General features: G+C 39.4%; 2 protein-coding genes across 4 annotated transcripts in view; one reads left to right on the top strand and one right to left on the bottom strand.

Moving 5' to 3' along the window:
• Nucleotides 1-13,937, bottom strand: part of PIBF1 (progesterone immunomodulatory binding factor 1) — a 202,973-nt gene that overhangs the window by 48,834 nt on the left and 140,202 nt on the right. The gene's annotated exons all lie outside the window — the stretch shown is intronic.
• On the top strand, nt 12,725-13,119 carry LOC309792721 (small ubiquitin-related modifier 2-like). Its single transcript, XM_082602487.1, has one exon. The coding sequence runs from the start codon at nt 12,815-12,817 to the stop codon at nt 13,100-13,102; it is 288 nt and encodes a 95-aa protein (XP_082458613.1). The 5' UTR covers nt 12,725-12,814; the 3' UTR covers nt 13,103-13,119.

Below are 13,937 nucleotides of genomic sequence, written 5' to 3'. Positions count from 1 at the left end.
AGTGACACCTTCTAGTAGTGGTAATTAGTTGTGCTGAAAAACCCACATATCCTGTTGCCTGATCTTTCTGATTGTGCCATGGAATGGAAAATGGCTATTTGAGGTCCAGTAGGGGCAATACTTTGGTACTACTTTTCTGTATTTTCAGTCCACAGCAGTAGTTCTCAGACCCAGCTAATCATCAGAAGCACCGGGGGAAATGTTAAAAAGCAGACTTCTGGGCCCTGCCCCAGTCCCAGTGAATCGAAATTTCTCAGGGTTGGGCCTTAGATTCTGAAGATCAGTCAAATTTGGAAGGCACAGCTCTTGTGATCTTGGACTTGTTATAGGCCACTCCATTCAACGATTCTAGTAGGTTTAAAAGTACTGCACATAAACCATCTCACATGCTGAATTTGCCATCCTCCCCATTAAAGCTGGCTTCTTCTCCTAGGTCCCTATATGGTTAATGACATCGTCATCTTCAACAGGGGTAATATTTAATGGATACAATTCAACCAATTAGGATGTCAGCCTTCGCACTGGGGCAGGATCCTGAAGAAACTGTGGTTCCAGGTGTTACTTTTTTGTTGCCAGAAGATGGGGAGGTCTAGAAGATCTTACGAGAGAGAGAACAGGACAGACAGGATAGTGGTGGCAGAATGACACTTGTGGGCTGAGGGCAACATCTGTTTACAAGTGTTTGTGCAAATATTCTATTATTTTAATAACCAAAAGCAAGTGCATGCTCATTGATTGTCAGCCCTGCGCTGGTCCTGAGTATGGTCCAGATAATAAGGAGAAATTCATGAGAGGAGGATGTTAAAATATTTGAAAGTAATCAGCATGGAAGTGATGACTGAAGTCACAGGAGTACATAGGACGGCAGAGGATTATTTCTTTTCTGTATCACTTTTATTAGAGTCACAAGAATAGCTTGTTAAAAATGCAGATTCCTGGGCTTCATTCTAGACCTACTTAAGCACGATCTCTGAGGGCAGGGTTTAGAAACCTACATTTTCAACAAAAATCTTAGATGATTCTTACACTCACTAACATTTGAGAATCACCACTGAGGTGTAAGAACAGAGCAAAGGGCAGACAATGAGGGACACCTACATTCCAGGTCTAGAAGAAGATGACTGTATCAGCTAAGAAGACTAAAGAGCCATATGAGGGAGAATGGCGTCGCAAAGCAAAGAGAGGACAGAAAATTTCTAGAATATCTACAATATCTATAATGTCATGCCACAGATAGATCAGGGGACTGAGACGAGAATACTGACAATTAGGAAGTCACTGGTGATCACTGAGGAAGGGCAGAGCTGAAGGAAGAGGGGAGAGAGCAGAAGGAATTAAGAACAGAGAGAATGGTTAAGTTTTGAAAGTTATGTATATTAACATACACATGCACACGCACGCTCGCGCTCATCTTTTGAAGAGGGACCACAGGGGAAAAAAAGTAAGTGAAGAGACTAAAAAATCCCTGGGTGAAAAAGACTCAAGGAAGATAAATTTAGATGATTTAATTGTAATAATGAAAAGATATATGATGGAATTGATGGTTTCGGGAAGTGGAAGTGACCTGCAATAAAGATAACGGGAAATAGGATAGATACAGAAAAATAAAAATACCGGGCAACAGGAATGAGGGCCTTGTTGATGTTCAACAACATGAATTTGTTATGCTTCCAAGCAGCAAAAGTAACAAATTTCCACAAGAAATTTTCAGTATGTTAACACAGAATCAAAGAATTTTCTCTCTTCTCCTCCCTTTCATTAAATGTTGATAGAGTAACTACCTGATTGTAAGATACTAGGCTAAAGGTGGGAGTGTCAAGAAAAGCCTGAAGGATGAATCTGGCAACAAAGCAATGGCCAGTGCTCGTGAATGTAGTGCTCAGATGGTTGATAAGGTCCAAGGCTGGGTTAGGAGGCAAAGTGGAGCCAGGAAGGGCTTGACAGATTGGAAATGCGAAGAGTTTATGACTCTGGGACTCCTAATGAGTACAAATAAAGCACAGATTTACTGGGAATGAAAGGACTGGGAGAGCTGGAAGGACTGGGAGAGCTGGAAGGACCGGTGATTAGCGTCAGAGAATGGAATTTTCAAGTTCAAGTGCTTTAAATTTCTTTCCCCCTCAAAGTTGCCCCTGAGAAATTCATTTTAATGTGGTTCACTTGTACAACAATGCTGATGGGGAAGGAGGGATTTACAGTGTGATTTGTAATAGCTCTTGACAGAAAAAATTATAGTCATTTATGAATTATCAAGGCACACCAGTAAGGGAAAAAGTTTAAACAATTATAATATTTGTTTGATGTGTAAACAGAATATAATTTATAAATAAGTCATTGTTTTTCTTCAGTGGTGGCTGGCATTTGGTGCACACACGCGCACACACACACATTCATATGACCTGGTATGTGAACCTTTAAAAAGATGGTTTAAGAATAAATTCTAGTATATTGTCCTGGATCCATGTAATTGAATTTTTTTCCAGAATGAACTATAACAAAGACATCTTGGTTTAAGCACTTGGCAAGGTTAGACACAGAGCTGTTACTACAATTAAAGTTAATGTTTTGCCCACGTAATGAATCAGCCCTTTGTATAGTAAATATATGTTCATATTACTAAAATAAAAATGTTAATTTCTATATAATTCTACATCAGAACCTCAAAAAATAAGAGACAGAATGACAATAATTAATGATAATTTATACATGTTAAGGGCAATTTCTGGTATTGTGTTTTGATTATGTCACATATTACCTATGAATACTGTTTGTTCCAACAGCCTCTTCACTTTAAATCTTTATGAAACTATCACCCATCAACAATTTAATCATTCCTCATGTCCAGTCACATTACATAGTGTGTATCCATTAAATATGTAACACTAACTTCACAAGGAGTGACGTACCACATGAAATACACACAGACACACAGAGAAAATGAAGTCTCTCCCAAATTCTTTAACATTACAAAAAAGTAAGTTCTGTTGCCTATGTCAAGAAGTTAATTTTTCTCTAGACAATGTTACTTTCCTGCGGGTATTTTCCTGCTACCAACAAAAATAGCTTTAAGGACTGCCCAATCGCACAAGTGACAAAAGGTGGCCACAGTTACCTTCACAGAAAAGTGAGTCACTGACATCTTCCCCGCTCCTTCCTTTCCTTTCCTCCTATCTTTTCTCTGTGGTTCTCAGATTTCATTCTCTTTCATGTCTGTTTTTTTCTTTTGTTAGAGCAGTTTGGGGTTCACAGCAAAATTGAGCAAAAGTACAGAGAGCCCCATATATTCTCTGCCTTCCCACAACCCCTCAGTCATCACCATTTGTTACAATTAATGCACCTACACTGACACACCATTATCACCAGAAGTCCACAGTTTACATTAGTGTTCACTCTTGGTGCTGTATATTCTATGGGTTTTGACAAATGTACACTCATCCCTTGGTATCCACAGGGGATTGGCTCCAGGACCCCCCATGGATACTAGTTTCCGAGGATGCTCAAGTCCCTTATATAAAATATGATGGTTGGGCTTCCTGGATGGCACAGTGGTTGGGAGTCCGCCTGCCAATGCAGGGGACACAGGTTCAAGCCCTGGTCTGGGAGGATCCCACGTGCCACGGAGCAACTAAGCCTGTGCACCACAACTACTAAGCCTGTGCTCTAGAGCCCGCGAGCCACAACTACTGAGCCTGCGTGCCACAACTACTGAAGCCTGCATACCTGGAGCCTGTGCTCCGCAACGGGAGAGGCCACTGCAGTGAGAGGCCCGTGCACCGCCATGAAGAGTGGCCCCCACTCACTGCAACTAGAGAGAGCCCGCGCGCAGCAACGAAGACCCAACACAGCCAAAAATAAATAAATAAAATAAATAAATTAAAAGAAAATATATGATGGCATAGTATTTGCATATGACCAACATATATCCTCCCATATACTTTAAATCATCTCTAGATTACTTATAATACCTAATACAATGTAAATACTGTGTAAATAATTGCAAATACAATATAAATACTATGTAAATAGTTGCAAAGGCAATGTAAATACTATGTAAATAGTTGCTGGTGTGAGGAAATTCAAGTTTTGCTTCTTAGAACTTTCCGGACTTTTTCCTGAATATTTTTGATCTGCAGTTGGTTGAATCCGTGAATGCGGAATCTATGGATACGGAGGACCAACCGTAATCCCATGTATCCACTGTTTATATCATAAAGAATAGTTTCACAGCCCTAAAAATCCCCTGTAGCTCTGTCTATTATTTCCTGGCAACCACTGATCTTGTTACTGTCTCCATAAGTTTCGCCTTTTCCAGAATGTCATATAGTTGGAACCATACAGTATGTAGTCTTTTCAGAAAGTCTTTGTTTTTAAAAGTTACTGTTTCTCCTTCTGCCTTGCTTTTCTGTTTTTTTTTTCTGTATTAAATGTTACAAAACAATCTGTCTTCAAAACTAAAAGTAATCCACTCATTTGATCAAATTTCAATAAAACATTTTATTTGGAACTTAATATTTTACAAATGAGACACAGAGGGGTTAAACAACTTATCCAACTTTATACAACTTGTAAGTTACCAAAAATGAGATTTTAACCCAGTGTGTCTGGCTCCAGTATCACGTGCTTTGCCAATATTCACCATTGCCTCTTGATAACAGAAAAGAAAGCAGTATTATGTAAGACTAGCCCAAAATGTGAAGAGATAAGAATTCCTTTCCCTTACCCTTTATTCCCAAAATAAAGAACGTGGACTAAAAGCTTGCATGTATATGCACACAGACAAACAGTAAAGAAATGTGGCCAATTTACCACAAAGAAATATGTTTCATAGCCATTCTTCCATGCTAAAAATATCTGATTGCTTCTACCCGGGCACCTCTGTTCATGTGGGACTTTCAAGCTACAGCCACTTTCCTTGCTGCTTTGGTCACTTTCAGAAGATATACAAGAACCATGGCATTCATTTTATGTCTTTCTTGTGCCCATTTGGCTAGAACTACAGGCAGTAATAGTCGCTATCCTCTTTCCTGCTTTACTTTCTTCATACAACTTAAGTTCTAATTGAGAATATATTTTACTTGGAACAAATCCTTGTTTCTCCTCCCAGTAGAACATAAGCTCCAAAGGGCAGGAATTTTTGTCTGTTTTATCCACTGATTATTCCCAGAGTTTAGAACAATGCCCAGCACATAGTAGGTGTTCAATAAACATTTACTGTAAGACTGAATTTCACATAAATACTACCTAACATTTGACAAAGTCACTTAGTTTATTTCTTTTTTTCCTTTTAAATTAAAAAAAATTAATTTATTAATTTATTTATTTTTGGCTGTGTTGGGTCTTCATTGCTGAGCGCGGGCTATCTCTAGTCGTGGGGAGCAGGGGCTACTCTTTTTTTTTTTTTTTTTTTTTTTTTTTTGCGGTATGCGGGCCTCTCACTGTTGTGGCCTCTCCCGTTGCAGAGCACAGGCTCCGGACGCGGAGGCTCAGCGGCCACATGGGCCCAGCCGCTTCGTGGCACGTGGGATCTTCCCGGACCGGGGCACGAACCGGCGTCCCCTGCATCGGTAGGTGGAATCTCAACCACTGCGCCACGAAGGAAGCCCAGGGGCTACTCTTCATTGCGGTGGCTTCTCTTGCTGTGGAGCATGGGCTCTAGGCGTGCAGGGCTTCAGTAGTTGTGGCATGCAGGCTCAGTAGTTGTGGCTCATGGGCTCCAGTGCGCAGGCTCAGTGGTTGTGGCGCACGGGCTTAGTGGTCGGTGGCATTTGGGATCTTCCTGGACCAGGGCTAGAACCCATGTTCCCTGCGTTGGCAGGCGGATTCTTAACCATTGCACTATTTAGGAAGTCCCTAAATAGTTTATTTCTTAGGCTGAGTTAAATGGCATGGAATAGACTAAAACATTTTACAATAATATTATCTTTATAAATTTTTCTTATATAGTCCTTTCTTGTGTGAAGAGCCATAGGGATACAAATTTATTTGGGGGAAAATAACATGGTTTCTATAATGGAAAATCCTGCTATTTATTGGAGTTTGTCAATAATAATGTCTGTGATTTAGTGATAAAAATGTTAAAACATGGATATGAGGCCTTCAAAAAAACTCAATAAAGTGTAAAACAAGATTTATTTTAAGAAGGGAACCACCATGGAATGAGAGGGTTGCCTTTTTGTGAAGATGAAGCCTGACTATTTCCCTAGATAAAGAAGGAAAATAGTGGGGTTCTCTGAGTCATGGTCATACATATGTATTATAAATAATTTGGAGGAGAGTTACAGACTGAAATTATTCATATTTGTAAATGGTACTAATTCCAACCAATGGGAGAAACCACAGTAAATTTGTTCAAGATTGTTCAAGGGGCAGTCTTGAACAAATTGAAAAAACAGATTGAAAAGGGGCAGGACAAAAATATGGAAACGTATTAACAATTGCTTCACCATGACACTATTAATTCAAAATGAGAGATTAGATTAGATTAGCATTGCTCCTGGAGATGGTGGATACATACAACTGGGAAGCATTACAGGTTTTTATACGACCGTCACACCAGATGACTCCCTATCTCTCTAACATGCTTTACTCATTCTTACTTTTTCCCCTTTCCTCTCTTTTCAACCCCTAAACTGATTTCTCAAGAAGGCTTCCATAAGGAGAAAAAAATGTGTTACATATCTGTCCAGATGAGTGTTTTCACTTTGTGGGTTGGAACCAGTATTAAAAAAAAGAAACAGAACAGAATAGCAACGAATAGAAGGTGCTACACATGGTAAGTGTATTCACTGTGTTGGGAAAATCATTTCAGATACACACACATATCTACACACAAACACACACACACACACACACAAGCAAATACACATACATACGTATGTACGGGGTTGCTGTGTAATATGCACTTCTTACTACAGGTCATGGTCAAAAAAATATGAAAGCTATTTGTCCAGGTGGTAGTTACATCTTTAATTATAAAGGACCAGATTTATATTCAAATCAGTCCAAATCCAAATCAGTCTCAGGTCAACTTTGTAGCCAGTTTTCTGAGGGCTTGATCACTAGGTGAAAATTTTAGATCTGAAGAGTGAAGGGACCATGTGTTACAGTACTAAGTATGTTAACGAGGCCAACAGCATATCCATCAGGAACCTGAATGAACTGAATAGACTTTGCATTTGAGTCATTTTTCTGATTCTCTGATTCTTCTCTGGTACACTTGGCAATCTAATGAAGTCCACTCAGTCACAAGAACTTCTTTCAGGCCTCAGGAAGCCTGGGAAGCTGGTAAACTCATGGGTCTCACACTCTGAAGATTTCAGCTAGCCCAAGGAACATTTCTATGGTTTCACACCATAGTACCACTAGTATTAAGTAAGCACTCAAAATTGCTAGCCTTTATTATTATTATCTATTCACATAATTTGATTTTAATAAAGTATTTACTTAAATATTTGTAATAAGGACTATGTTATCAGTGCTGTTAAATAATGTTTATCTTAATTATCTTATTACATATTATTATTGCTTAACTCTTGCTTTTCTATATAATGATTCAACAAATTAGTTGAATTTTGTCAGTAATTCATGTTCTCTAATTTAAACTGAACAATCCTGGTTAATTTGAAGTTTTTATTAGTTTTAAAATATGCAGTTTTACACACTTCTCCTAAAATGCTAAGTTTGTATGCAATTAAATATACTTTTTCATTTGAGAAGAGCAACTGACTACTCTTTAGAGTTGCAGTTTTAATACCATGTACCTCTTCATAGAAATTAATTATCATGAACAAATCTTACTATATTGTGTTAAAATTCATTTGGATAGTTCACTCTGAATATTTCCATATAGGCAAAATAAGCATAACTTACTCCAATTCTGGAACTACTATTTCTTTTAAAAAATGCCACCTTTATTAATAAAACACTTATTTCATCAATACCATGGCCAGGTGAAAAATAATGACATATAGGACAAAAACCAACCAAACAACAAAACTGTCAGCATTTACTGAGTGATTAACATGTCAGCGTGCTAAATGCTTATCTTAGATTGGGTTATCTCTAATTCTTGGGGCAAACATATATACAGTATTATTATTCCCACCTTACAGGTTGAAAACTTGAGGCTTACAGAGGATAAATAACTTGCCTAGAGTCATGTAAGCCAGTCTGCCTTACTTGAAATGAAAGCCCACGGCTTTCATAATCCAATGGTAAGTGAATATAGCAACATTTAAGTGCTACAGACATGTAAGACGTTCTTAACCTTTATTATATCTTTTTATTACTCATCTTAGCTCTTGGTTTTATCCCCCTTTCACCCTAAAACAAAACAAAGCAAAAGAAAAAACTCGCAGGTGTTTTCAATAAAGGTTGATGATTCTACGGATCCCATGCCATTGGAGTATTTTTTTCATGGTGGTGGTGGGTAGAGATGATATATACTGACTTCTGGTTCCATGTATAACAGAAAGCATGTGGTAGAGTCTGTGATACGATAAGGTTTTCTTTTTTTCTTTGATTAGCAGCTCTGATTTCACTGTCATTCTTTGGCCTTCTGGGTTGGGATCTCCACTCTGCTTCAAGTTCATTCTAGTATACCTCAATACTTTAATATACTTTGTCCCATAAAACCCCCAAACTAATCCTTCAACAAATGTCTATTTACTACCTACTAGAAACAAGAACTGTACTAAATGGGAGAAATACCCAGACCAATAAAAACAGAGTCCCTCCCCTTATAAAGCTTATAGGCAGCCATGTCAACAATTATGTGTGTGTGTGTATGTGTGTATATATAGGTATATTTGGTATCATGAGGATACATATGTCATTTTTACCTGGGGTTCAGAAAAGGCTTAAAAGAGTAGGTGATTACTTGAAATTGATCTTGAAAGACAAGTATCTGTGATTTAGACAAGCGTGTGCTGGGCAGACACCAGAATGTGCAAAAGCATGGAGACACAGAATAGCATAGAGTGCTTGGAGAATTACAAGTAAAGGACAAGTAGTTACATATGGCGGGAGCATGGTGTAGTGAGTGTGTGTGTGTGTGTATGTGTGTGTGTGTGTGTGTGTGTGTGTGATGTAAGATGAAACTGGGTAGGTGGGCAGGGGCTGGATAATGGACGGTCTTATATATCATTATTCTTAGGAAACAAACAACTCTGACTGTGGGAGAAACAAAATCAGATTTATATTTAGAAACAGCACTCTGGCAACAAGGTGGAGGGCTTAAAGAATAGAGTAAGGCAGAACAGATGGTCACCAAAATAATTCAGATGAGAGATGGATGGTTGTACCCAGTCAGTACCACTAAAGCAGCAGGTTGAGTAGAGAGACGTCCCGAGATGATGTGAAGAGAGTGGGGAGGACCTGGTATTTGCTGAATACGCCTTCTGTACTCTTTGAATTATGATCATATACACTTAGCCCATACACAACTGACTTAGTAAAAAAAAGGTTAAAACAAAAAGATTTATTGCGGGTGGTAGCTGAAGCCACGGAACAAGATGAGGTAAGACGCACATCTTAGTAAGAAGAAAACAGTGCCAGGACAGAACTCGGGGGCACGCTGACAAGTTACGGAACAGAGGAACAAAAGGAAATGAAGGGGACTGAGAAGTAGGAGGATAACGAAGTGGTGGGGCAGGAACAAAAGACACATTACCTGGCGGAGGAGGAGGCTGCACGCAAGGGCCTGGGGAAGGGAGGGTAACAGAAAATGAGGACGACAAGTAGGTTAGGGTCAAATTGGTCTTCTAGGCCATGCTAAAGAATCTGGACATTGGGAGGCAATGGACATTTTAAAATAGGAAATCATGGTCTACAGTAGGGAGGACAGTTCTGGTTGGAAGAAAGACTTGTGATGGACTAATGAATTAAACTGCATTTGTTAAATTTAAAAAATTGTAGGCAACACTGTACCTCATCCAAGTGTTTACCTTTTAAGCCTTGTATTTCTAATGGTGAAATAAAAGCACCATTCTTTATTAAAGGAATTTTATGTATCAACAAGTTTTCAGGGAAACACCTTGGGAGGCACCTTGGGGACCCAATACATCACACTATTTTTCACCTTTCCTATGAAATGAAAATGGAAAGGTTTTCATAGGAAAGGTCATGCTTGCACATGCTTGCACATGAAGAAATTCAGTCTTAGCTGTTTATACTGTGATCTCAATTGAGCTCTGAGTATGGATAATCCTTCATAGGTTGAGTTTAGCCACCATTTAAAGTGTCTTCATAAAGATTACAATGTGATTTGGCATTGAAACAAAGTCTGTGTTAGAAGAAAAGCATAGAGAAAAAGTTGTGTCATGTATGATAAAAATCACTGCCTAAAGACTAAAGGAATGTTTGCCTAAAATTAAAGTGATAATAAAGCATTGTATCACAGTTTAACTGGCAGCATCACCCGCTTTTACTCTTTCGTACATAAAATAGTGGAGTTTTTTTTCGTGCCAATGGAATGCTAGAAATATGGTGGGAAAGGCTGACCTTGAAGTTTTAGGGCTGGGGTTGGCATGTGAATATCCTCCTTTAAAACGCTGAGGCGGGGCTGTAGCAGTCGTGTGTACTATAGACTCCTTCCAAGGGACTGGGCTCACTGAGGATGCTGGCAGAACACTCCCTGCAATGACTAGGCTCAGGTAACTCGAAGGACAGAGGCAAATGTTTTACTCATCTAGATACTTATGTTTACTATGTTTGTGGAAATCATGTTTCCCAAGGTCACCAGTAGATACTAGAACACACAGGCAAGTATTACAAAGACTCCATAAAGCACGAACTCCTTCCGCCACATCATTTTTCCTTGTCTGAGCGTACATTAGATACCCTTCCTATTTCCTTTTCTCAGTCGTGAAGCTTTCAAATCACATGTTATGTTTTTAGATGCTTCTGAATTTTTCCTATAGCAAATCCCTTTACTGGTATCCTGTAACACGTCCATATTCCTTTAATATACTTGCTCTGGATAATGAAATGGAGAAGGTGAGGAAGAAAGGGAGAGAGAGAGAGAGGGAATACCACATGCATGCAGTAACTAATTCAAACTACAGAGGAGGAATATTAACTGAAAGGACCTCTTCCATCCATCCTAGAACCTCAGTACCACCTCTACAATAATAACCAACATCAATGATTTCTTTTGGAGTGCATCACTCCAAGTATCTCCATGCATACATCATGAGCACATTTAGGTGTGTATGTATGGGTCTCCAAGTATATGTATGTATATACTTACTTGGCAGTTAGATTTTGGGTACAAACAATAGTGTTGGAATGTAATCCTTGTTTATAGATACATTAGAAACAATTTTACCACTTATTTTCATAATCTTTATAAATCTACCTATGTTTGGTGGATGGGTTAGGTCAATGATCGAGCTAATGAATCAACATTTATTTTATACCTATTATGAGTTCGATAATGCGTTGGCTGCCAAATCTATGCCTTTGAAAAATCTTATGTGAGTTGGAATAAATCCCAACAATTAAAAAATACATATGGTGAAAATTAGTTCCTTGCTTCTACTCCCAATCCCAGTGGTACCACTGCTTGATGTCAGAGAGACAGACATGGATGGTCCTGGAGGCTCACTTCCTATTCTACTAGAATAGGCTGATAGACGATAAGTTCTAGAGGTTCCCTCTTCCACTGTTACACAGTCACCTAGATGCTCCCTACCCTCTTTCACTTTAAATGTGCAGAGTGTTTGAGGATCTCTATCAGATCCCTTTATGTGGTGCATCCAGACCTTCTCTGCTACGCCTAAGCATACCTATCTGTGGGAAGATAACTTGGATGATGGTGTATGCTCTGTTAATTCTTTGATTCTAAGTTTATCAAATAAAGCTGATTTTATATTGATAATGCGTGAATAGTGGTACTGGTGTGCCCCTGGCATGACAGTTGTATGTTTTCTAAACTTTTTCTCTACTTTTTTTTTTTCTTTTTTTGTGGTACGCGGGCCTCTCAGTGTTGTGGCCTCTCCCGTTGCAGAGCACAGGCTCCGGACGCGCAGGCTCAGTGGCCATGGCTCACGGGCCCAGTGGCCATGGCTCACGGGCCCAGCCGCTCTGTGGCCTGTGGGATCTTCCTGGACTGGGGCACAAACCCGTGTCCGCTGCATCGGCAGGTGGACTCTCAACCACTGAGCCACCAGAGAAGCCTTTTCTCTACGTTTTAACAGAAACACAACCCTATCCCCTACACACACACTCACATACACACACACACATATTAAAACCCAAATGGAGGAACACAATATTATTCTACAATCTTACTTTTAAAAAAATTTATCAAGATAGTATGAATGTCCTTTAAAGTTAGTACATATAGATCTACTTTATTCTACCTATGCATCTTGAAGTCTCTCTTAAATCTAGCAATCTAAAGGAAACCATAAAGAAGACAAAAAGACAACCCTCAGAATGGGAGACAATATTTGCTAATGAAACAACAGACAAAGGATTGATCTCCAAAATATACAAACAGCTCATGGATATACAAACAGCTCAATATCAAAAAAACAAACAATCCAGTTAAAAAACGGGCAGAAGACCTAAGTATACATTTCACCAAGGAAGACATACAGATGGCCAAAAGGCACATGAAAAGATGCTCAACGTCACTAATTATTAGAGAAATGCAAATCAAAACTACAACGAGGTATCACCTCACGCTGGTCAGAATAGCCATCATCAAAAAATCTAGAAACAACATTCTTGGTGCTGCTTGTGTGCTCGTTCGGTGAGGACTTGGTACCTCTTTTGGGGAGCGGCAGCGGAGGAGGCTCCGGCGCTCGCCATGGCCGATGAAAAGCCCAAGGATGGAGTCAAGACTGAGAACAACGATCATATTAATTTGAAGGTGGCGGGGGAGGATGGTTCCATGGTGCAGTTGAAGATTAAGAGGCATACACCACTTAGTAAACTAATGAAAGCCTATTGTGAACGACAGGGTTTGTCAATGAGGCAGATCAGATTCCGATTTGACAGGCAGCCAATCAATGAAACAGACACACCTACACAGCTAGAAATGGAGGCTGAAGATACAATTGATGTGTTCCAGCAGCAGACAGGAAGTGTCTACTAAAAAGGGAACCTGCGGGGCTTCCCTGGTGGCGCAGTGGTTGAGAGTCCGCCTGCCGATGCAGGGGACACAGGTTCGTGCCCTGGTCCGAGGAGATCCCACATACTGCGGAGCGGCTGGGCCCGTGAGCCATGGCCGCTGAGCCTGCGCGTCCGGAGCCTGTGCTCCGCAACGGGAGAGGCCACAACAGTGAGAGGCCCGCATACAGCCAAAAAAAAAAAAAAGGGAACCTGTTACTTTACTCTAGAGTTTTGTTCCTCCAGACCAAGAAGACATTCTCAATTAGAAAACAGCAATTTGGTTCCACTACATCCTGGCTACTACAGTATAGTTTCTCTATTCTTTCATTTTCCCCTTCCCCATTCCTTTATTTTTATACATAAAGTAACTGGTATACGTGCACAAGCATATTGCATTTTTTTTTAACTAAATGGCCAATGGTATGTTTTGACTGACATCAAATGGAGATGGAATGGGGAAAAATACTGGTTCTGTGAAGATACCCCCTTTTCTCCATTAGTGGCATGCTCATCCGCTCTTATCTTTATATTCCAGTAAGTTATTTTGCTCTCACTGTTTAACAAAAAAAGAACAACATAAAAATTCTTGCATACCTTGTTCGACTGGAGAATTTTAATGTTTTTCATTTATCATTGTAAAACCAAGGACAATTTTATAAGTTTTTCGTACGTAGCTGTTACATGTAGGGCAATCTGTCTTTAAGTAGGGATAAATTACTCTAAAATAAATGAATCCTAGATAGTTTTCCCTTCAAGTCAAGCATCTGTTTGTTTAAATAAACTTGTTTAAAAAAAAATCTAGAAACAATAAATGCTTG

The sequence above is a fragment of the Mesoplodon mirus genome (assembly GCF_964341445.2).
Source record: "Mesoplodon mirus genome assembly, chromosome: 17".
NCBI classification, from domain to species: Eukaryota; Metazoa; Chordata; class Mammalia; order Artiodactyla; family Ziphiidae; genus Mesoplodon; species Mesoplodon mirus.
The sequence above is the reverse complement of the archived record's forward strand: the minus strand, read 5'-3'. Positions and strand labels throughout refer to the sequence as shown.

Coding starts and splice junctions, on each gene's coding strand:
- LOC309792721 (XM_082602487.1), top strand. CDS start 12,815: ATGGCCGATGAAAAGCCCAAGGATGGAGTCAAGACTGAGAACAACGAT.